This window comes from Pseudopipra pipra, chromosome 1, assembly GCF_036250125.1.
Source record: "Pseudopipra pipra isolate bDixPip1 chromosome 1, bDixPip1.hap1, whole genome shotgun sequence".
In the NCBI taxonomy this organism is placed as follows: Eukaryota; Metazoa; Chordata; class Aves; order Passeriformes; family Pipridae; genus Pseudopipra; species Pseudopipra pipra.
The window spans coordinates 83,494,885-83,517,253 of NC_087549.1; the positions used below are offsets into that span (position 1 = coordinate 83,494,885).

Genomic DNA, 22,369 nt, shown 5'->3' on the forward strand with positions numbered 1-22,369 from the left:
CTTCCTACTGACTGGTGCTCTTGTAGGCTTATTGCAAAGGTGTCTTATAAAAAAGCAGTAGGCAAATGAGGTTCAGGAAACCTAAGAAGCAATCTGTGAAAACATAAAAGAATAATCCATTCCACGGGGGGTAAAAAATTGCACAATACTCACACCCCCACCTCTGATTTAAAATACCACAAAAAGTCAAGAAACAAAGTAAACTCAGAGAATTCTTTTCAGTCAATTTTATCTTTTTCTTACTGTGGTCATTACCAAGTTGTTCAGCTTCTTTTGTCAAAATATTGGGAGGAAAATCTGTAATTAAACACAGAAATCATTTTCCATTAGCATATTCCTAGTGCAGTGTATGTGCTGCTAAGAAACATTTACAAATTAGAAGCATTTACATTCAAATTATCACATGTATTTGTGTATTCATGTACTGAGAAAATGGAAGAGGGAGTTTAAAACCAGTTGCCTCTTTCCTGCCCACTTTCTCAGTGTAATATGTCCTCTCCAAATGAATTGCCTCTGCTCAAGCAATGTGCCTGCATGGGATCCACTAAAGTCTGTAGCATTCTACAAGAGTGCTGAGTCCACACAGCAAATTCCATTGGAAGGACCAGGCATAAAAGATATAAGCCTGTAATTAATTTTATGAATGCAAATAGTCCACTGACCTTCTGACAGACCGTTTGCTCAATGTGATGAATACACTAAGTATGTCTGTAAATGTTTTCAAGGCTTAGCACTTTGACTATAAAATTCTTGGCATTTATGTAAAAATGTATTGAGCACAATACGTTTTAATCCTAGTGGAACTCTCTGGGTGCCCATATGGTCATCCAAACTATTAATGTTTTTATCCTTTCTTTGGAACTGTTGTTCTCTTCAGAATTAAAAGATAAATGGGTCACTTTCAAGAAATACTAGAAGTTGGTTCTGGCAGTTATTTCATTTTCCTTTTCATCTTTGCCCAGAATTAGATATTCAATTAAGAATAGCTTAATTACAGAACAAATATGTGTCAGGGGGTGTCATTAAAATTGGAGCATGAAGAGTAGTTCACACTTGGAATATGCCTACTTTAATTTGCAATATGGGCTAAAAGAGAAATTTGTATTTGCATTGTTGGAAAGTGCATTATTGTGACTTTTTTGTGTGTAGAAGAGTTAGGTAGTTCCTTTGTACCATGTATAGACCACCAGCAGCACAGAGTTCAGTCAGATCTTCATGGGTATTTATGGAGACAAAAACCACATTTGTAACTGCTGACTGACGAAAAAAGGATTTTCAGTGATGTTTGCAGGGCAAGAACAGAGAAAGTAACCTAAACAACTGAGCTGATAATCAAATATTCATCACAAAAACAGGAGCAAGAAAGGCATTCACTTTGGGTCAGGGATCTAAACTGCCCAGATACACCTGATAGTTTTACAATGGAGTACTCCACTGTGAGTAACAAAATCAAATATTTAAATTGTTATTGAAAAATAAAGCACTGTCTGCAGAAATCTCACAGATTTTGGACATGCAGTCTTCCTGGGCTCAGTAATTTTTGTGTGAGAGCAAGGAAAACAAGATTTCCCTCTCTTTACTGCCTTCAAATCCTTTGCATATCCCCATGCTGGGTCATGAAACATATGGCAAGCAGAGGTTCATCAGTTCCATCTTTGCAGATTTCCTTAAGAATGAGTTTTGAAGGGCTCCAAGAAAAATCTTGCATTAAGAGAACATTGAAAGTTCAGTTCTGCCTCACTCAGTCATGGTAAGAAACACCTTCCTGTATGATGAGTCCAGATTCCCTGCAAGAAACTACTACTTCTCCCTCAGCCCGAGACAGACTCTGTCTCAAAGTCTGTGCCATCCATCTGTGGCAAAAATCACTATGGTCCACCTAAGTCTAGAGATCCCATCAAGCTTGTACATTCAAGGCATATGGCTATTATTCTAACCAAGTGTTGCATCTACAGTCTAAGTGACCCTGTACTCATCCATCACACTCAGCTGGTGAAGAAGCCACGTGCATGAGTCCTCCAAAACACTCAGTCACCCATGGCCTTAACTGTAGCTCAGCCATCGCTTGCATTACCACAAACCCTAAATGTATATGAGTACCTTCTTATACTGCTAAGAAATATATTCCTTGACCAGCAAGCCTTGCAGATGCAGAGACCAATAGTACACACCTGTGATGGTGAAGCTGCGGGAAAAGAGACCCAGAGAGATCAGCAGTGCCTCAGTCCAGAAGTTAACAGAGACCTTTGTCATTCTTTTAACACCAGGGCAGGACCTGAGACAGAAAAAAATGTCATTTACCTTCAGCCTCAGACAGAGAGGAACCATTCTGGATTAAACATTGCTATTAATAGTAGTCATTTGCCTTTAAGCAAGCAGTAAATGCTATGAGTTTGAGCCTTCTTGTTCACAGTTTTGGAAAGACATGAAACACCAGAAACTCTGCTATTAACAAAAAAAAAAAAAAAATCTGTTCCACTTCAACGGTAGGGATTTCTTCCATTCCTACAAAAATATATGACCATGTCACCTTGGGCTGGCATTAAATGGGGAAATTACTGGTACTCAGGAAAGGAACATACTTTTACAAGACTTTACCTTACTTAATGGCAAATTTCCTGACAGTTGCTGTGCCCCAGAATAATGTTGCTTTCTTAGGGATGTTACTCCTGGGGACCACTGAGTTGCACATTGTTTTCAAGAAAGGTTCCTCATGGAAGTGCACATTCAAATGATAAAAGCTGTTATCACAGAGAGCCTGAAGCATTTATGTCCCTATTCTTGACCTTTATTTCATTGTTTTTACTTATGTTGCTTTCTGCTGATTTAATGCACATGTGCATAAAAAGCATACTGATGATCAGAATTCTTTTGCTATTGCCTCATTACAGGTATACTGGTAACTCTATGAGTTCACTTGACAACGTCTTGATATTATCTTGCCTAAGCACTGATGATCCTTTACGGCTGAACTTAATTGCAAGAGACATCTGGCACCATTAGTTTTGAATTTGTGGTTTGAGAGTTCACCTACAAATACAGCTCTTGTTGCCACAGGAATTGGTCCATTTTGTTGTATCACCGCTTTGTCACATAAACAAAAATGTAACTGATCTGTGCAGTAGATGAAATTTCTTAAAGCAAAGACTCCAGGCAGAACCTTAGCTGCTGGACCATAGGCTGCCCCCACTTTTCCTTCTTACTGGGTTCTCTTAAAGTATGTCAGGGGGTGGTAGAAAATCCTTCCACACATTTACTTGCCAGCAAAACGTGTTGTAAAAAATGTCTCCCTGACTTTGCTGAAAATAACTTGCTATTTGCAACATGCCAAGAGGAAGCTGGTCATACTTATTATGTGCAGAGAGCTTCGGCCTTCTTCCTTCAGCATAAATGTGTATTTGGCTGTTTGGAGCAAAGGAATCACAGTACAGAGAGAGGCAAGCACTGCACACACAGCTCTTGTACTCCTTTGACTGTGGGCATCCAGCAAGCTGGGCCTCGTCCCTGCCTCTCACAAACAGCTGCCAACTTCTTCATGAAGTGACAGACACACAGAGATTACTGTGGTCCTTTTGGGCTTGTACTGCTTGGATAAATCCCCATTCTTTGCCTTTGCAGACAACAAGCCCTAGCACGTTATGTAGCCAATGTCTAAACAGACATCAGTTCTGTACATTGCTCTGCTTAGAAGAGATTTACCATGTTCTGTACTTATAGTTTGTCCTTTCTTTGTTGCGCTTATTCCGGATTAGATTGTAAACTTTTCAAGGTAAAGGATCTATTATTTTGCTACACTTTACAACTGTATAGGCTAGCAGCACTGTATAGTTGTACTTCTTCTGGGCTTTATACTTTGAAACGTTATTTTGTGTAGAAATTAGCCTTAGATAGTTATTGTGTCTCTACTCCCACTGTGGACATCTCTTCCAGATTTAAACTGGTGTTTTCAGATTTCAGCCAAGTTTTGGATTAATTTCTGAATTTCTGTTTCTGTAGATTTCTAAGTGTGCCCAGTTCTCCAGTTGTAGCAGCTTGGATGCTGGGGAATTTTTAAACACTTTCTTCTTCTCTGTTAAAAACTTTGTATTGTCTTAGTCTTCACTTCAAAATATTATCATGGAACTGTCTAAAATACTTTTTATGATTTTGAAATCTTTCAAGGATTTCAGCTGGAAATATTTGACAGACATCTGCTACATTTTATTTCCACAGGATAAATCAATTAATTAAGCCTAAAGATCTAAGAATAGAACAGCAGTAAAATGAGGTGTGAACTATTTGCTTAAGCCTCAGAGCTCCATACGCCTTTCCTAATGAGTCTGTTTGTCATGAAATGAGAAAGAAGAGTTCTTTAGAAGACTAGCAAAAATACTGTGCCAACAGAGGATGTATGGAGTGTTTTAACAGAGTAACTTGAGTGCAGCAGCAAGTCATTAAACTTAGCAAAATGGTGAAGGAAAGGTTTGCTACAATCCATAGCCTGGAGTGATGTCACCAACTAAACTCACTTCATGACAACAGAAGTTGTCCTAGACTGATGAGAAAGTGTCCTCTGACAGAGGTCAGCATTCCTCTGCCTAAACAGGCTTGTCAAGTTAAAAATATGTTAGCTCGACTTGCTTGGACAAATTATACAATAGCATGTGGCCATCAGCACTGTGAAACATTTTGTGGGTTATAAAATATTTAACTGACCATTCAAATTCTAGAAATATTGCATTCGTAGCAGCAATCAGCTCCTCAGAGAGGAGGCAGCAGAGTGTGAAACCTGAATTCCAGCAACAGAGAGGCTGAAAGAATAATTAAAACTAGAAATAACTTGGAGCTGCTAGAAATTATATTCAAGGTTTGCCATACAGCAATAATATCTATACTTATGTAGACTTGTGTGCATGGACGTGTATGTAATGACAATGTCATAGTTTCCAAACAGAAAGACAGTTGCCAAATCTTGTTCACTAGCTATCATAATTTGCCAGAGTGAACTGGTTTTAAATATTCTCTAAGGACTTCTGGTCATAAATATTTCCAAAAAGCATGCATTTAGCTCATGACAATCAATATCACAAAACAACACTACATCTAAATTAGCAAAGTAGAGAACTCTTACTTATTGACTAACCCCTAATGTTTCTTCTGTCTAGTGCTCCAGGTCTGCAGCTTATATGGTTTCAGGAAGTGTGCATCCTGATATTGCATTTTTATATAGAAGAATAAATACTCTATAGCATATTTTCTTATTGAGGAAACTCTTTTGACTTGAGGGAAAAAGTATCCTCCTATGAATTTCCTTTAACTTTACAGGACACTGCCTTTCTGAGAACCAGTACCTCTCCTGGACATTTCAAAGGACTACACAGAGAACTTACTTTTTTCTCAAGGGACCTAAGATACTGCGTTTGGACTTTTAAGTCAGTTCTAGTATACAGATGTGGACTTCAGGTAGAATGAACAATGCAAAGAACTTGTTTGGACTTGGCATCTCCTTGTATTTTTGGGGACTAATGGACCTTACTACAACTGTGCTGTCAGGAAGTGCCAGGCCCCTCACTGAAGGGCAAGAAGACAACCTGTCAGACAAGTTGCATCAGCGTATGAAGAGGAGCTGGGTGTGGAACCAGTTCTTTGTTCTGGAGGAGTACACGGGAACTGACCCTCTCTACGTCGGGAAGGTAAGACCCGCACCGGGAGGATATCTGGCAGAGTATATACATCTGTGTGCCTGTGGACTGTGGTGAGACACAGGATGTTTCCCTAAATGCCTCTACCTTCTTTCAGGCAGTGAATTTATCCACATTAATTTCACTTCTGCTCCCAAGAGCTTTTGCCTCATGTCACCTTCATTTGGGAAGAATTTCTGTTTCAAGGGGCTGTCAATATATCTGCCTGTTTCAAAGAGATCTGCTGCATCAATCATCATCTGTAATTTGAGGTAGTGTTGGAAAATCTGCAGCGATCTTTCCAGGGACTCTACAATGTCAAGGCAAAGCAAGGTTATATTGATATATATGGATTAGGAAAGAAAGGAAGAGTTTGTGATCATGCTTCTATCCATGATCAAGTCAGCTGGAAGCTGAAATTCACAATCAAATTAAATAGCCAGTTTCTCTTGAAAACTGACATTTCAATTTTTGCTTTCTGCAAATCTCTAGGGTCAGAGTATCTTCTGGCTTACCACATCTTGACTTCAGATTAATTCTGTGGACTACAGAGAAGTTGCTACAGATCTGGAAGAGTAGAGGGACAGCTCATTAAATCCAATCATGAAGGGTCCTATTTTTTGGTCCTGTATACCCCAAGAACCTACACATCAGTACAAATAAGTGTAAAATGTACTCCTGAGCTCATCCTATTTAGTTGGTAATATTTTGCATTTACTTTTCTGCAGCTCCTTGGTTAACAAGCTGATGGAAGTCAGATCAGTGATATCTGCCATCATAATTTGCCTCACTATAACCATTCTTTTTCTTTATTTTCTAACTGTTTTTAAAGACCTTGAATTGTTTAAAGTATTGACTCTGTTATTCAAAGGTTTATGGTCAGCGTTAGGTTTGCTTCTATTCTACACCAAGGTGACAAATTTGACATTGGGGATGGGGAGAGTTAGTGTGCTTAAGTGTTTGAACAGTACAATTAAGTTTTTACACATCTAGAATATCAGATACTGCTATAATGAGTGGATACTAAATATAGGTATATATGAAAAATAAAACCTAAGAAAGGATGTCAGAAAAAATCCTTCAGATTTCATCGCTTATTTTTTACATGATATAAGCTCCTTTTTTTCCCAAGCTATCCATGCTCAAGGGGGGAAAAAATTACATATCCAGAGGCCCAGTTTGGTCTCTTATTTATCATTCTTCAATCCCATAGAGCTAAGCTGTGCTCTAAAGTCATACCAGTATAAATCAAAATGAATCCATGGGCTTCAAAAGACCTCCTCCTGATTTGTGCCTGCGTGATTGACAGTGAGATGTGCTCTCCTTCCTCCCACAGCAATGGCATTACTAGTGATTGCCACCAAATGAGACCTCATTAGTCTTCATTCATCTGTGCACCTAGCTTTTCAGCTCTTGATATCTCTATTGATTAAAGAAATTAATATTTGTTTTCATGCAATTTCCAGCTTTGGAACGAGGGCCAGGCTTATTATTTCACGTACTCTGTTAATCTAAAATGACTTCAGGCTTCCACTGTGAGCCAAATTTTAGCTAAAACAAACACTGGGAGAAACCGACTCATCTTTGTTTTACACTTGATGGTGTCATTAGGAGCACAAACACTTGGCGCAGTCGGCAACACTCGAGCTCGCCGCCACCCAGCTCTGCCGAAGGGAGGGAGGCAGAGACAGCTCTTCATGGTCTGTGCCCGCCACACAAAAGCCCAAGCTGCCGTCAGCGAGCTCTCTGCAGGGCTGCCTTCGCCACGGCTGTGTTAGTACAGGGGTGTGCAAGGGCCAATTAGCTCCCACGGTTAACAGGGCCAATTAGTCCCACGCACTGCTGAGCTGACATGGCTGGATCGCTCTGAAGGCCTCCTAACTCAGCACTGCTCCGTGCAGTCCCGGCTCCAGGGAACTCCGCTGCCAAAAGGGGCCTCAGGGGGTCACACGTTTCATCTTCTCCCATCCCCGAACTAGGCGCACAGCAGCCAGCCGACCAGAGGGATGAATGCCGGGGGGACTGCTGTGAGGCAAAGGCTTCCCCTCGCCTCATACAGCCGGAGGCGCAGGCACTCAGAAGCAGCAGCAGCCTCCCACGAAAAAAAAAAAAAAAAAAAAAAAAGTCGCCTGCCTGCGTTCGTGCTGCCTGTGTCTTAGGGATTCTTAGGAAGGAGTCAGCAGGGAATAGACTGTGGGCTGAATTAATTGTTCTGGCAGGCCAGAAATTTTTCAGCCCAAATCACCCCGGGCTGACTCAAAAATAGCTCCGTAAAAGCTTGCGTGGAGTGGGGCAGAGGTGCAGCAGGGCTCCCAGTCTGCTGCTGGCTGCTCGCACTAGCCCTCCAAAACAGCCCTGAGTCCCACACCAGGCCAGGCAGGGTCTCTTCTAACTGATACCACCCATGACTCCCTGAAATATCCTGATAGCCAGGCCTTGCTTTTATCCATATGCTCTCTCCAAGCCCTTGACAGAAGGAGAAAGAATGCACAGTGTAGATCCAGTTGTACAGCTGTTTCTGGCTGGCTATGCATGACTGGAGCAACCAAAAAAGCACCTTGACTTGAACCATAGGTCCAGGCTTGCCAAATATGATTTCCAAGGCTGCTATGACTCTATAAACTTTCCTATGTAACTGTAAGGCAAGGTGCAAAATATCTTCTAGACGGAGAAATGAAAAGAAACTTCCTGAGGTGAAGTTAGTACAGTCTTTCCTTTCCTCCAGTGTTCATGATAGTGATTTAAAGCATTTCAGCTTCAGAGGGTTCCTGGTCCTGTCACAGATAAATGCAAGGCTTCAGTTTTCCTACAGGTAGCCATTATTGGCTAATAGGATGAACTAGGGAAACCAAAGCCCCTTCATTTGCGACAGCAGGTATTTTCCACAATCATCCATCAGTCTAAACTGTGTCAGTAATTGAACTGGGGACAGACTGCACCATTTTGCCATTTTAGAGGCTCCCCAACCCTGTTTCAAAGGAAAGAAGTATTTGAAACACTGTGGCTGAATGAGCAAGTAAAACGCATCCTTTCCACAGACTATCAATGCAGATCAACCAAACTCACTCACACATTCTCTCAAAAATCCCCTGCAGGTCCTACCTCCCTGGAGGCAGAGAAGGGAGAGCAAATCACAGACCAATTAGCAGAGCTGTGCAAGATCTCCCATGAGCTGCTCACTGCAGCACCAATCTCTTCCACATGCCCTTTGCCAGGAAATATGTCATTCTGATGCTGATGTAGCCTCCTTAATTTTTTGTACTATTCTCATCAAAAGAAGCAACCCAGCTTGACAGTTAAAAATTTCTCAGGAGTTATTGGCTTTATTCCTCCAATACTCATTCCTTAACGTGGAGGAAAAAGGAAAAATGAATTCCTCCTACTCTGTGTCAGCCACATGGCAGCACAAATTATTGCACCACCCATAAAACAGAGCCGACTTAAAACTAGATTACCTTTCCAACACAGTGACTTCTACATACACTCCAAACTACAGCATCCTGATATCAGGTTTGGTGTGAGCTTCACTCCCTTCAGACACCAAATTCTTTCAGATTTATTGCAGTCTGGCAGTATTATGTTTTATGCTCATTTTTTGATTGTCTAAATAGAGCAGGTTATACAAGATGCTGCAAAAGTGCTGCTAGCATTCCTTACTGACTAGCATTGCTTGAGGCCCAATGTTTTTAACAAATCACAGTAAGACAGAGATCCTCTTGTCCTCCCAAATTCTTAATAGTGTGCCATGTTCATTCCTTGTTTGGTCCCTTCACAACTGCATTCATTCCAAATACGGCTTTGGACAGAAAGTGTAATTTAACCCATAAGTTTGATTCAGTAGCTTCTTCTAAGTCTTTTGAACATTCCTGAACACCTACTGCTACTTTAAAAAATGCTTCCTTCTTACTCTTTTTCTTCTTCTTTTTCTTCTTCTTCTTCTCTTCTTCTTTTCCTTTTCCTGTTCATTTTCGCTTCTCTTTTTTCCTTTTTCTTTTTCATTTTGTCCTTTTTAAATTTCTTTTTCATTTTTCTTTTCTGTTTCATTTTTCTTTGCCTTTGCCTTTTCTTTGACTTTGAATTTGACTTCTTTCCTTTTCCTTTTTTCTTTTTCCTTATTTAATGAGGACTTGTTGATGTTCCAAAACACATTTTCTTCCATCAAGCCCAGCTCTAATTCCCCAATCGGGTCTAACATCTGTATCCATCTCAGCATCTGCATTCTTTCACTGGTGCACTGGTGCACTAAAACAAATGCCCAAAATGTAGCTTAGTGATTCTGAATCAATTTGAAAAGTTATAGTAATGTCCTCCTTCTGGAAGCATCCTGTTTACTACCTCCTACAGTAATAATGTCTGAGTTATGGGTGTTTAGGGTAAATAATGACAACCACTGTGTTTTTTTAAATTAATCACAAGATGGTGTTTCCTGAAGATATGCCAGTTTGCTGCCCTGAAGCCTGCATGTGAATTAATACATGTGGCATTCATCTAAATTTAACAATTCACCACTGCCAAATTTTTCTGGGCTTGTTCTTCCACCATTTAGCTAATGCATCACCTGAGAGCTGCCAGCATTCCTCCAAAGGATTGATGGCTCTCAGATGCAGTAGCCACTGCGGGGACCACTGCCTTAGCAAAGAATTGAAATATCAGTGACCTGACAGGACCATCGTCACAACCAGCACCTTCCACGCTCGCAGCCACATCGTGGTGCTGCTGCCCTTAATGCTTGCTGTCCCAGCAGTCAGTAAGGGTCGATGGGCCACCTACATACAGACCTGTCTGCAGGGTGGGACAGGCTATAGAAAACCATGAGATCCCATCTCAGCTGAAATCAGTCTCCTAAAATCAGTAGTGGGTCCAAGTTGTGTAGGTCATGTGACCTACCTGAGAGGCAAGTCAGGAAGGCAACCATTAGACAATGAGCATTTTCTGACTAGACCCTTCACTGGGGGAAAAGGTCTTGCATCTCTCCAGTCAGTAGGACCATGTGCCCTAAAGCAGCTGAGGAGCTGCTCCTCTGGCATTAGAAATGCCAGATAAGCCATTATGTCCACATCCCTATTAAACTTTTTCCTGCGTGATAAGTTACTGTAACTTTTTTGTGTGTGTTTTAAACAGCTCAGAGATGTGATATCTTCTTTCTTTCTTGAGAGAATAGCCTGTAATCAAATGTACAAAGGTTGACTTCTGTTTTTCAACACAAATTATTCATTTCTGTTTGGATTGTTTCTTCAAATCCTACCAATCCTGTGTTCATATATTCAGTGTATTATTCTAGAATTTTTCTCTCCAGTACAAATATTTACCTATGTTTGGTCCCATCCTTCAAAATTACTTCCATATGTCCTTTGAGCTCACTAAAGCATTAAACACATACTTAATTCTGAGCATATTTCTGAGATAATTTACTCATATCTGCATTTAAAAATGTGCTTAACTGAATCCAGCCCACTTTGACCACTTTTTTTTTATTATTTATCCTTTATTCATCTCCCAAAGTGATAATCACACTGGAAAACAGTATTCATATCTGAACCATTTTGATTATTACACCTCAAGTCTGTTGCCTTCCTGTCTTTTGGGACTGAACCAATAGCATCTCCTGCCATTGGTCTTTATGCTTGGTTCCTCAAAAGCGTGGAAGTATGAGCATACCATTGCAGATTTTCATGGTGTGAGTGAAATCAAGCGATTTCATTTACTTTTGTTTTGTTCTGTTGCACTCATTGCTATCTGTGGCTGCTCAGAACTAATTAACAGTCATGCAATAAATCTGTTTGATAATTTTCTAGAAAATCTGGGATATGTCTCATCTCTGTAGCCTGCAATGGACACAATCAAATGTTTCTTGCTGCTTCCCTTACCTACTGTTTCACAGTGATTCTTTCCTGAAGATGTAAGGATCCAGACTAATTTTACTGCTAAAATTTGCATGAAAATAAAATTAAAATATTTCTGAATCATAACAATTACTGGGTAGCTCTCCCATCTTGCTTTCCACTTGATCCCAAACAGATTTCCCTTATTTGCCCCTATATTATGCTACCCCTATAATATCTGACTCCTCTTAAGCCATGTGAGCAAGCCCAGTCTGTGGCTTTGCTGACCTCGCTTTATCCCAAGCCTACTCAGTGATCATTGCAACCAGGAAAAAGACAATTATTGTGTTGAATGAGATTCCAAACAGACACAGAGACTATTCCTATTTGGGTGCCTCTGACTTTTCTTCTGGCACAGGTGTGGGTGCAGAAATAGGAAGACAGGAGAGGGTTTTTAATTGTGACTCTGTGATACAAACTTTACTGAGTATTTGCTTCTTTCAGCAAAGCATGTTCATTAAAACCAGCTTGTGAGTCCCAACAGTGAGACCAACATGCTCAGGATGATCATGTGCTTAGTGTTTCTCAGCAGCTGCTTACCCAGCTCATGGTCTAATTGAATCCTGTTCCTTTCTGCAGCTCCACTCTGACATGGACAGGGGAGATGGTTCGATCAAATACATCCTCTCAGGAGAGGGAGCTGGCATTGTGTTTACAATTGATGATACAACAGGGGATATTCATGCCATTCAGCGACTGGACCGGGAAGAAAGGTCACAGTACACCCTCAGAGCACAGGCTCTGGACAGGCGAACAGGAAGGCCAATGGAACCGGAGTCAGAGTTTATCATCAAAATACAAGACATCAATGACAATGAACCCAAGTTCCTGGATGGACCTTATGTAGCCTCTGTTCCAGAAATGTCACCTGTGGGTAAGGCAGACTTTGTGGAGTCTCTTTCCTTTATAAGCAAATTGGAGATGGTCACCAAAACACAAATCCCCTGACTCCTAGAACTCAGCTTTTGCTTGTGCAGGAGCTGTAGGACAGAAGAGCTTACCCTGGGTTGCCTGGCTGTTGTAGAAGAGGGAGAGCAGGCTTTACAACAGCACCAGCTGGGGCCCTCCCAAAGAAAACATGCCAAAGGAAGCCCAAGAGCTGAAAAAAGATCAAACGTGCTATGCTCAGATAACTCACAGTAAAATAATACCCCTACTCCCCTGCCATCAGATGGCAGCAATAGAAATGACCAGTAGACAGCCATTACCGTGCAGAAAATAACATCATTTTAGCAAGCTGTTCTAGTTCATACTGAGAGCTCAAATACTGTCCAGGAGCCCTTGAAAACATGGGGATATGAAAACAATCCTTACCTCCTTCTTATCCATGTAAGCCTGCACTAAACAAAGTTCACTGAATCCTGAGATTCTAGTACTATTTGCCCTCCACTTTTAGAGAATGAGGTCATGTTGAAGACAGTCCTGTTATTACAAGGCAAACAGCAGCCTTCCTACCTACACAAATTAGGAGAAACCATTTCCATATAAGAAATCAAATAATCACACAAAACACTGTTTTTCTGGGTTTTTTTCTTTTTCTTGAGTTGCTTTTTGGCTTTTGGTTATTGCTTTTTGGCTCTGTGACATCACTGCAGAGATAATAACATATAAATCTCATGTCCTGAAGTTACAGATATGCTTCAACTTCTCATTCTTCAATATTATGTTGACATAAAGGTAGAGAGAAGCATCAAATACAATAGCTACAGTCAGAAACAATGTTTCTTAATGGTAATGGCTAGCTTGAATTCAGGTTTATTTTCTAGTCCTTATCTAGTAATACTTGATTTGTTTCTAACACAAAACATTATGTAGAAGGCTAGATACATTCATGAAGGCATTGTCTGACATTTTAAGGAGTCAAAACTCACATATATTTCAGTCGTGCTTCACCTTCTCCTTGTTCTTGATAAATTACATCACCTGCAAGCCATTACTAGCTTCAGAGGAAGCAGACCTTGAAAACCAATTGAAGAAAGAAAAATACATGCCTCTGTGTGGGTTCCAAAAAGCACTTCAGCAGTGTATAATCTCTGGGTCATGCAATGTAAACCGCAATCCCACAGCAAGATTATCTGAGAGATACCTCCCTTCATGCTCACTATTTGCGTACAATTTCCATCTCTTAGTCAATACACAGCATCTAGGGGCCTGCGACAACAGTTCGTGATTTATGTCAGCATAGATATGAAACTTATTTGAGCTGCCTTTAAATAACATTTAAAATCAAGAAAAGGAGAAAAGAAGCAAGCAGTATATAACTACCATCTCTCTACAAACCATAACAAAGTGCTGTTAGATCAGCAATTCTGTAACTGTGGTCCATAGAGTACTTGCTCTTTTATATCTTCTTATAGACACATGATGAATTAATGCCAATTAATTTCTTTAGTGCTAATGAGGTACAAGTATGAGCAATAAGTACAAGGACTATGAGCATCAAATGAAGAAATTCAGTGTGGGATAGCTCCTGTTAGGCATTTCAATTTACTTTGACCTGTGTACTTTTCACGCCAGCTCTTTTTCCCACAAGGTCTTATCTTGATGGTTTTTTTGTCAGGCACCTCTGTTATCCAGGTGACAGCGACAGATGCTGATGACCCAGCCTATGGGAACAGCGCAAGAGTAGTATACAGTATTCTCCAAGGACAACCATATTTCTCTGTGGACTCTCGGACAGGTATGTTATTCCGTCAGGGAATGAGTCAGTGTGAAAACCAAAAGAAAAAGTTGCAAGCAGAAAGCAAGGGCAGTGCATCATGACTGTGGACCGAGAAATAAATTTCTGTGGCTTAGAGCCAAGATAGAGCAGCACTGTGTGAGGGCTAAAGTAAGGCTATGGTAGTGAGTTCCTGAAGAAGAATGTGCTTTTTGCAGTGATATATTCCTCTGAATGACCATATTCTGCAGCTGGGGATCTGAGTGGGTTTGGTACTGTAAATACTCTTCCTACTTTCTATCATTGCAAAATGTCTTCAACAGATCTAGTTGATAACAAGGCTTAGTGGAAAAAAAATCTATGAGCCAACCCGGACTGGAAAGTGCAAGCTAAAGGATGATGTTCTTAAGAGTAGTTTTACTTAAGGGTGTTCTTGTTAATAACCTTAAATTTATCTGTAGGACAATCTCTTTGTTTTGCTTGCTTTCTCTCTCTCTTTTCCGTATATGTCCAAGGTTTATATTCAAAAGAGGAATCTGACAGATTTTGACAGTTTCTAAAGGGCATCTGTAGTGCTAAGGTCAGAAACTCATGAGATGATAGTTGCTGCTGAGCCCTAGGGAACAACATAGAAAAACACTGCATAATCTACTTCTGAAAGTTAGCAGTTTACAGAGTAGATGCTCTAGCCAAAGACAAACTTGTATGTGATATGTTATTTCCTCAGCTTTATTTATATTTACAATATAAATATACCAGTAATGTTGCTTTTGTAAGCAGGTTATCAACCACAGAGTGCAACTTAGACAGAAGATAGGCCCTTAAGTCCAAAATCATGTACATTATTGGTATTTAAGCCAGAAAATGTCTCTTTCTCCACTTACTAGTTTCCAATCACTTAGACCTGCATCTCTGGACAGGATCAGAGGTGGCTGAGCCTTTAGCTGCCTCAGTGGGCAACAGGAATCCCATTTAGGCTTATCACTGTTATGAGCCAGAAATCATTTCCCCATCACAAGCACAGGGCTCTAATCGGCCTGGCCTGTGCAAAACCACCTGAGGAATTTAGTAACCCACAAAATACAATTGCAGCTCTGACATTCTTCTAAAACAGAGCTAGAGTATAAACCATCAACAGCTCCTTTACATTGATAGATAGTAATTAAAACACCCAGTAGTGGACAATTCATTTCAGTATACTCCTCTTCTAGAAGCATTTGGGGTCCTTACCCCAAATGTTTACCTCCTAACACAACTTCTTGGTTCCAGAAGTATGCTCCTGTTTGTATTCTGGCCTCACAGGTGCTGAACAAATGTCTGTGTGAAAGCACAGCTTCAAAGGAAAGCTGAGAGCCTCCTCCTACCTTTTTCCAGAATACTTTTACAGCCTGACCACAAACATATTCGCTTAGAAGATACAGTAGATTTAAATCCCTTTGGGCAGATAGGCAAAGGCCCCTGAGTCTCTCACTTCCCAAGAAATCATCTGGCTGTTATAGAAAAGAAAGGACAACACTTCTGCTCTTTACTACTTGTTTTAGGAGCACAAACCTCACTCAGTTTAGTGAAAGAAATGGTGCCAGCACATTTATTTTGGAAGATCCAAGGGTCTGAAACTTTCCTATAGCCTTTCCCAAAGCCCTAAGGAATGTTTTAATGTTCACCATCATTCTTAGCATTTCTTTGCTGACTGGTTGTGTGCAGCAGCATCAGATGTTCCCTGCTCTGCAGTGCTGCTCCTCTGGGTCCCTGATCTGGCTTGAGTCCTGGTGTCCTGGACTGGCCCTTCTCTAGGGACCAGAGGCTCCAAAGACAGGCATGGCAGAGCCTGAGTTTGAGGCCCTGATGCCTTTTTTTAGGTCAAGCCTGTTCTGTATTAATGACAAGGCAAGAGTGGAAATTCCCTGCAAAGTGTTCATATATGGAGAAAATACTTCCCAAAATGCTAAGCATTTTCATATCCTATTTATATCCATGGGATTTGAGGAGCTACAGCACTTCACAGGAATCAGTGAGCTTTGCAGGATGGGACTCTGAAGGACTCCATGCAGCAAGATTAAAATAGCGCACTGCAAGTTGTTCAGTACTGGTCACTATTTCTTCCCTTCTGCACGCAGTGATAATTGCCAATGCAATATCTTTTTACTGCTTTTTTATTAAACCCATACGTTGTCTTTCTGCTAAAAATAAAGGCTAAATGCAGATCACTCAAGTTAATAGTGTCCTGATGTGCAAGTTCTGCGTGTTGAGCCGTGTGACTGGCATGGTGCCTGTGGTTGCCACATATTTTCCCCCACCCAGGAGGGCATCCCAAATGTAGCAAGCAAGGGCCTTTGGTGCCCTGGGGAGTGTCCCCTGGCAGCTCATCCCCGGGCTGCACCAGCGGCCACTGCATCTCCCCTGCTTGGGGACTGTGGGGCAGTCACGCCGGAGGTGCTGGAGGCGTGAGGAATGGGTGGAGCTGGGAGGACCGGAGGGCGGACAGCGCTGACACGAGCAGCTACACGGGGAGCGGCAGGAGCGCCCGGGAGCGCGGCAGTCCCGCGGCGCTGGCAGCGCTGCCCGGGCCGGCTCCTCGCAGCCTTCATAAGAGAAGTGTTGCTGCCACCTCATGTCCTCTTGCAGTAGTGTTACCCCGAAGGAAAGGGACGCTCTGCGGTGTGGCAGGAGCAGGGTGACCCCTTCGGAGCGGGCACAGCCGGCCCGAGACAGCGCCGTCTCCCCACGTTCTGCTCTCGTAGCCCCAGCCTGGGTCCCGACAGACACAAGCAAAGCCCACGGGCTCATGTCAGGACCGCGTGTCCAGGGACACTCTGGAAAACTCGTCTTGATGTGTCTTTGAACTGAGCGTATCACTTCCTGCTTTTATGGGGAGATAGTGAGCCCGAGCAGGGCCTTAATTTGACGTAGCACAGTATTACCGAAAAGCTTTTCCTGGGAAGGCAACATTTAAATTTTGAACAGACAGCCTGCCCCAGAGCTGATGCGTTTTAACTGGGCTTCTTTAAAATTCACACCTTCTGTTAACCTAGATTCCACTTGGGTGAGCTTTACTCTGCCAGAAAAGCTGGAACTGAATGCAGAGCCTGGTCTCATTCTTGACACAGGGACTGCGATGCAGGAGCAAGAGCCCTCCACATTCTTTGTGTACTCTTTAACTGCCATTTTCTTTTGTTTCCCAAACCCCTTTCTACCTCAAATCTCAGGCTTAATTAGAACAGCTCTAATGAACATGGACCGAGAAGCAAAAGAATATTATGAAGTGATTATCCAGGCCAAGGATATGGGTGGACAGCTGGGAGGATTAGCTGGAACAACCACAGTCAACATCACCCTCTCTGATGTCAATGATAATCCACCCAGATTTCCACAGAGTGAGTATCCACTGTGCCAGAACGGGCAAAAAATGGTAGATGACTTTTATGTCTGCTGTTTGCTCTCATGACAGCCATTTTCAAACTCAGGATAGTGACAATTAGAGATGGATGGAATTTCAGATCAATACAAAACTCTCCTTCAGAAAAATGTTAAAGTGAATCATTCACCACCTTGTCTTTCAGAAAAGGTTTCTGACCTCCAAGATTATCAAAAACAACACTTTTTTTTAAAGGGTGGGGAATTGGTTTACAGAAAAAGGCAGGAAGGAGGACTTTTGTGTTCAGACTGATAATGGCCATTGCCTTTGGCTACTAATTGCTGCCCTGATTGTCTTGTCATCCTATCTCCAGAAGGATGTCTGTCAAATCAGGGACATATGGCAGTACTGAAAGTTGAAAGATAATTCATTCAACACTCCAGCCAGGCCACAGCAGGGGAGCATCTTGTAGCTGTGCTGCCAGTGTGGAGTGGGTTGTCATACAGGCTGCTCTTCAGGAAAGGTTCATCTAAAACTTGGCGGTATACAATTAAACCTTAAGATATGTAACAACCACAGTTAATGGAATGCAAAAATAGGCAACTCCACTCTTATCAGAAACACTACTTTGTATTTACAAAAGTGAATTTCAAAACAAGATTTGCAATATTTTGCTCTTTGTTTTTAAGATTTTATCACATTTATTTACATAATTCTATATTACTGTTAAAAATTTGAAAGAAACTTTTCAGTTTTGATTGAACTAAATCTTTCAAGGGATATAATTTGTGGTTTTTTGAAGTTGATTCTTTTAGTGGTGTTAATCAATCTCAAGCCTTTTGGTTTTGCCATTTTTTTAATCTTGCTGAGAAATGAAAACTCCTGCAGTTATTTTTTTGTTTTTATTCTCCTTCGCCATCTGTTTCTGTATGTTGCACTGATAAATCAAAGCATTCCACTAAGATCAGCAAGAAGTCTCAACTTCCACATTTTTTCTTCTGTCAGAGCAACTTGTTGAGTATACCATTGTCAACTGTGTTTTGAAAGCGGCATGAATTGTAGCTGATATCAAACTCTTGATTAAGAAAAATGAGAAGAGATCCAACCCCATTCTTTGTGTTAATCTGCCTTGTAAAGCTCAATAGTTGGTGGAGTCAACAGAGAGAGTACATCAAGGAAGGTTTGAAAATAAAGTCTGATGGCAGAAGAGTATTTTAGATACAACTTTTTTTCAAAATACACTTTTAAAATAGCAAATCATTCTTTCCCCAGGCTTGCTGCTAAGCAAATTAGCAAGGCAGCAAATGCGCTCAAGACAGTATTCGTAGGGAGAGGCAATATATTTTAATAGAGTAACTGGTAAATTTGGAAGACACAGGCAAGCTCCTGAGCTTTGTTCAATCTCAAAAGAAGTTTGTAGGGACTTCAGAAAGGATTTATGCTGCTCAAAACTTATGTTTATTCCTGTTGTACAAGCTGATCTAATAAAAGATACCTGTCCTATTAAATTGGTTTCATATCCTGCTTTATATCATGGCTGCAACAGCACTGGTGTTAATTGCCCTATTTTTCTAGTTGAAGTTCCTATTTTCATGTGTTTTGCAGTTTTGAAAAGAACCCATTTAACAAACCTGTTGATATAACAAACATATAAATAAAACTTTCCCGGGAAATTCAGCTCTTGAAAGGCAATCACACTGCTGTTGCAGCTTTGGGTAAGGTACTAGAGACTCCCTGCAGGCCATGCAGTGTTGTGGGCTGCCCTGATCCAATCTTTGCATTGCTGTGCAGGTTTTGGTTCCCTCTCACAGCCTGTTTTTTTCTCCTCTCTCCCTCTCTACTGCTTGTGCCAGAGCATTATCAGATGAGTGTGCTGGAGTCCGCTCCTGTCAGCTCCACTGTGGGCCGTGTGGTTGCTAAAGACCTGGATGAAGGCATAAATGCAGAGATGAAATACAGCCTTGTGGATGGAGATGGCCTGGATGTCTTCGACATTAACACTGATCCTAATTACCAAGTTGGCATCATAACTGTGAGAAAGGTAGAAAAGTTTCCTTTTTATAGTAATTCATATGGCTAACAGTCCTGCTTACATTTTATGCATGGAATATTCCCTTATGCCTTCAAGAACTTGGTTCTCATAACATGACAGTAACCCCTTTCCTGCTATAAACCATAATTTCTTTAACATTTATTGCTAAAATATGAAAGCAGACTGCGTTCCTAGGAGCCACTTTTATAAAGTGGGGACAGCACATTAGCATAAACATGTCTTTTCCCTCTGAAGGAATGTTCTAATTCACTATTTATCTATTTAAATATTCTCTGTAGCTTAATTATCCTACAATGCAAGAAATTAGATCAATATTTGCATTTGAACTGTATGTATTTTTCACTCTGGTGTTCCACAAACAATAATAAAGCATGCCTTAGAATTATTTATAAACCAATAAAACCCAGGCAGTGTTGTTTTTTTTAATTGCTGCTTGAAGATCCATAAATGCTAATTAGGCTAGAAGAAGCTGATGCTAAAATGGCAGCTGTGAAACTGCTAGTACTCTGTACTGCAGGCTATGCAGGAAGGCATAGAGTATTTTTGCTTAGGCTCCCTGCTATAGGATATTTATTCTACAATCTTACATAAATGTTAGAAGTTCAACTCTGTTTCTAGGTTATGAAATTGTAACCATATTTCTGCCTAAGCATATCTAGTGTACTAATAAGGAAGTATAGTTTCCATTTAAATAGCCTGGGATTAAATTGGGCACTAAAATGCAACAATACATGGGAGAGATTTGACCTTGCAAGCCTCTATGCCCTAGAGCAAAGCATTTAAGCTTGTATTTATGGTCACCTTTCCCCAACTCTTGTTTATGCATAGTAGTCCCTAAAGTTAAGCATGTTTTCTGGAATGAAATAAATGTTGAATGCAAACTCTAGTGTAATCTTTCACTCATTTACTGATTAAAACAAATAATTTCTTTGGAGTAAATATGTCAATAAGCTTGACTTGTTATTATGAATAGAGTTTTGCTAGATGACATCAGGTACATACTGCTCAATCCACCTACTGTACATGAATGTTTGTAACATTCAATATATGCCTGTAGCTTTATGTAATGTTGTGATTATCAATAGCCAAATATTGGGAAAGTCACCCTTGGAATCCACTCAAGAAAGAAAAAGAATTAATTCAACTGGTGTGGACAGAAAAGGATGTCAAAATGGGGGGAGAGAGAGAGAGAATTTCTAAACCCAGAATGAACTCCTATTTAAAAGAAAACAAAAGTTTCTGTTTAATTTTTCTTGACAAATTTCCCAAATGAAATAACTAAGACTTCTATCATGGATGTCAGAAAGCCAGAATTTACAGTTACTGATAAGACCACTGCTTGTGGTCTCGTGGCTACTTTTCTTAGCCCACTAATCCCACAAAATGTTGAGCACCTCCTGAAGAGCTACAGCTCATTCCAAGCTCCCTACCTGTAAGACTGATGCTCACCCTATTTCCCTCTTCTCCCTGCATTCCCTTTCGCATTGCCCATGGAAGGCAGAGTGGTGCGTTACCCAGCCAGTACCCAGGCACTCAGGATAGCCCTCCCCTGCCCTCCTCCCCTGATGCTACCTGATCAATTAGTTTCTCACAGCGGGTCTTGCTAAATCCCTCCTGCATGGTGAACTCTCAGTGCCTGTCTCAGCACTGGGGGAAGGAGGGCAAGGATAAGGAGTGGTTTCCATGGGTTACCTCTCCTCTTGGGTGTGTTTTGCAGCATGCTCAGTTCACAGGAGAAGGTAATCTCCTTGCCTTCCCCATGGGACAAGTGTTGGAAAGAGGTTTAAACGCACCTGTGAGAGATAAATCTGATGAGAGGGCCAGTGATATTGAGGCACTGGCACAGGAGATAAACAGGAGGGAAAGCCATTTTTGACAATGAAGGAGTCCAAGGCCAACAGGAGCATCAAAAATGCGATGGTCTAGCACACGTGTTTGATTTTTCTAATTTTTCTAACTTGATTATTCTAGGTGATTATGTGTTTTCATAATGTAGTCAAATTTTATAGCTATTAAGTGTGTCTGTGATTTAACTGCCCTTTTTATGACTTACCTTTTTAGTGTACATGCAATGTTTCTCATGCAGTTTTCTTCCCATGGGAATCCTTTAAATATTATGTCCTCTTTCTTAGTATATGTTTAGGCACCTTTGTATTGCACATTCCTTGCCAGATGGACAGTAAGTTTTACTCAGTCCTGTGAATCTATCTTACTGCTATTTTTACAGCACATAAATATGCAACTGGTAGACCATAATGGCTCTGCAGTAATGAGTATTATGTTTGCGGATCTCAACAAATCCTCGCTGACAAGCGCTATGCCTACAGTAGTCACTGATGTACCAGGTGGAACTGAGGGCAGCAGGAGCAAGTTTCAGATCATCTGTTTGCACCTGCTACCACAGATTGCGCAGTTCATACTGTATCACTCACTGTACAGCATCTCCAGCAAGACTGGATTGTCATGTCCCCAGAACAAAAAAACAGCTCCCATTCCAGTATTCATTCCTCACTCACACGTACTAACTGTTGAATGATTTTCAGTTTTATAATTTCAAGAACCTCAGGCATTTGTGATGGGAACAGTTCCAGGTGTGGAGAAAAACATACAGCAATTGACAGGATTTTATTATATGGACCTTACAGTTATTATATGGACTTTACTGTTATTATGTGGTTTCATTGTATTCACACTACACAGTGCACAGCCTGGACATGCCCAGGCTTGCCATGAGTTTGTCTGCTCCCTGCTTCCCCCCCT

At 41.0% G+C, this 22,369-nt stretch overlaps 1 protein-coding gene and 1 long non-coding RNA gene across 3 annotated transcripts in view; one reads left to right on the forward strand and one right to left on the reverse strand.

The window, feature by feature from the left end:
• Positions 1 to 22,369, forward strand: part of CDH20 (cadherin 20) — a 121,537-nt gene that overhangs the window by 78,178 nt on the left and 20,990 nt on the right. For both annotated transcript variants that reach the window (XM_064662330.1, XM_064662333.1), the window contains exons 2-6: positions 5,305 to 5,672; positions 12,122 to 12,416; positions 14,103 to 14,222; positions 17,408 to 17,575; positions 19,410 to 19,597. In XM_064662330.1, coding sequence (XP_064518400.1) covers positions 5,430 to 5,672; positions 12,122 to 12,416; positions 14,103 to 14,222; positions 17,408 to 17,575; positions 19,410 to 19,597 — 1,014 coding nt within the window. In that variant the 5' untranslated portion in view covers positions 5,305 to 5,429. The remainder of the gene's footprint in view (positions 1 to 5,304; positions 5,673 to 12,121; positions 12,417 to 14,102; positions 14,223 to 17,407; positions 17,576 to 19,409; positions 19,598 to 22,369) is intronic.
• Positions 1 to 22,369, reverse strand: part of LOC135417826 (uncharacterized) — a 64,945-nt gene that overhangs the window by 818 nt on the left and 41,758 nt on the right. The window contains exons 2-3 of the long non-coding RNA XR_010432228.1: positions 12,544 to 12,641; positions 2,172 to 2,275 (exon numbers count right to left, since the gene is read on the reverse strand). This is a non-coding gene — a long non-coding RNA (uncharacterized LOC135417826). The remainder of the gene's footprint in view (positions 1 to 2,171; positions 2,276 to 12,543; positions 12,642 to 22,369) is intronic.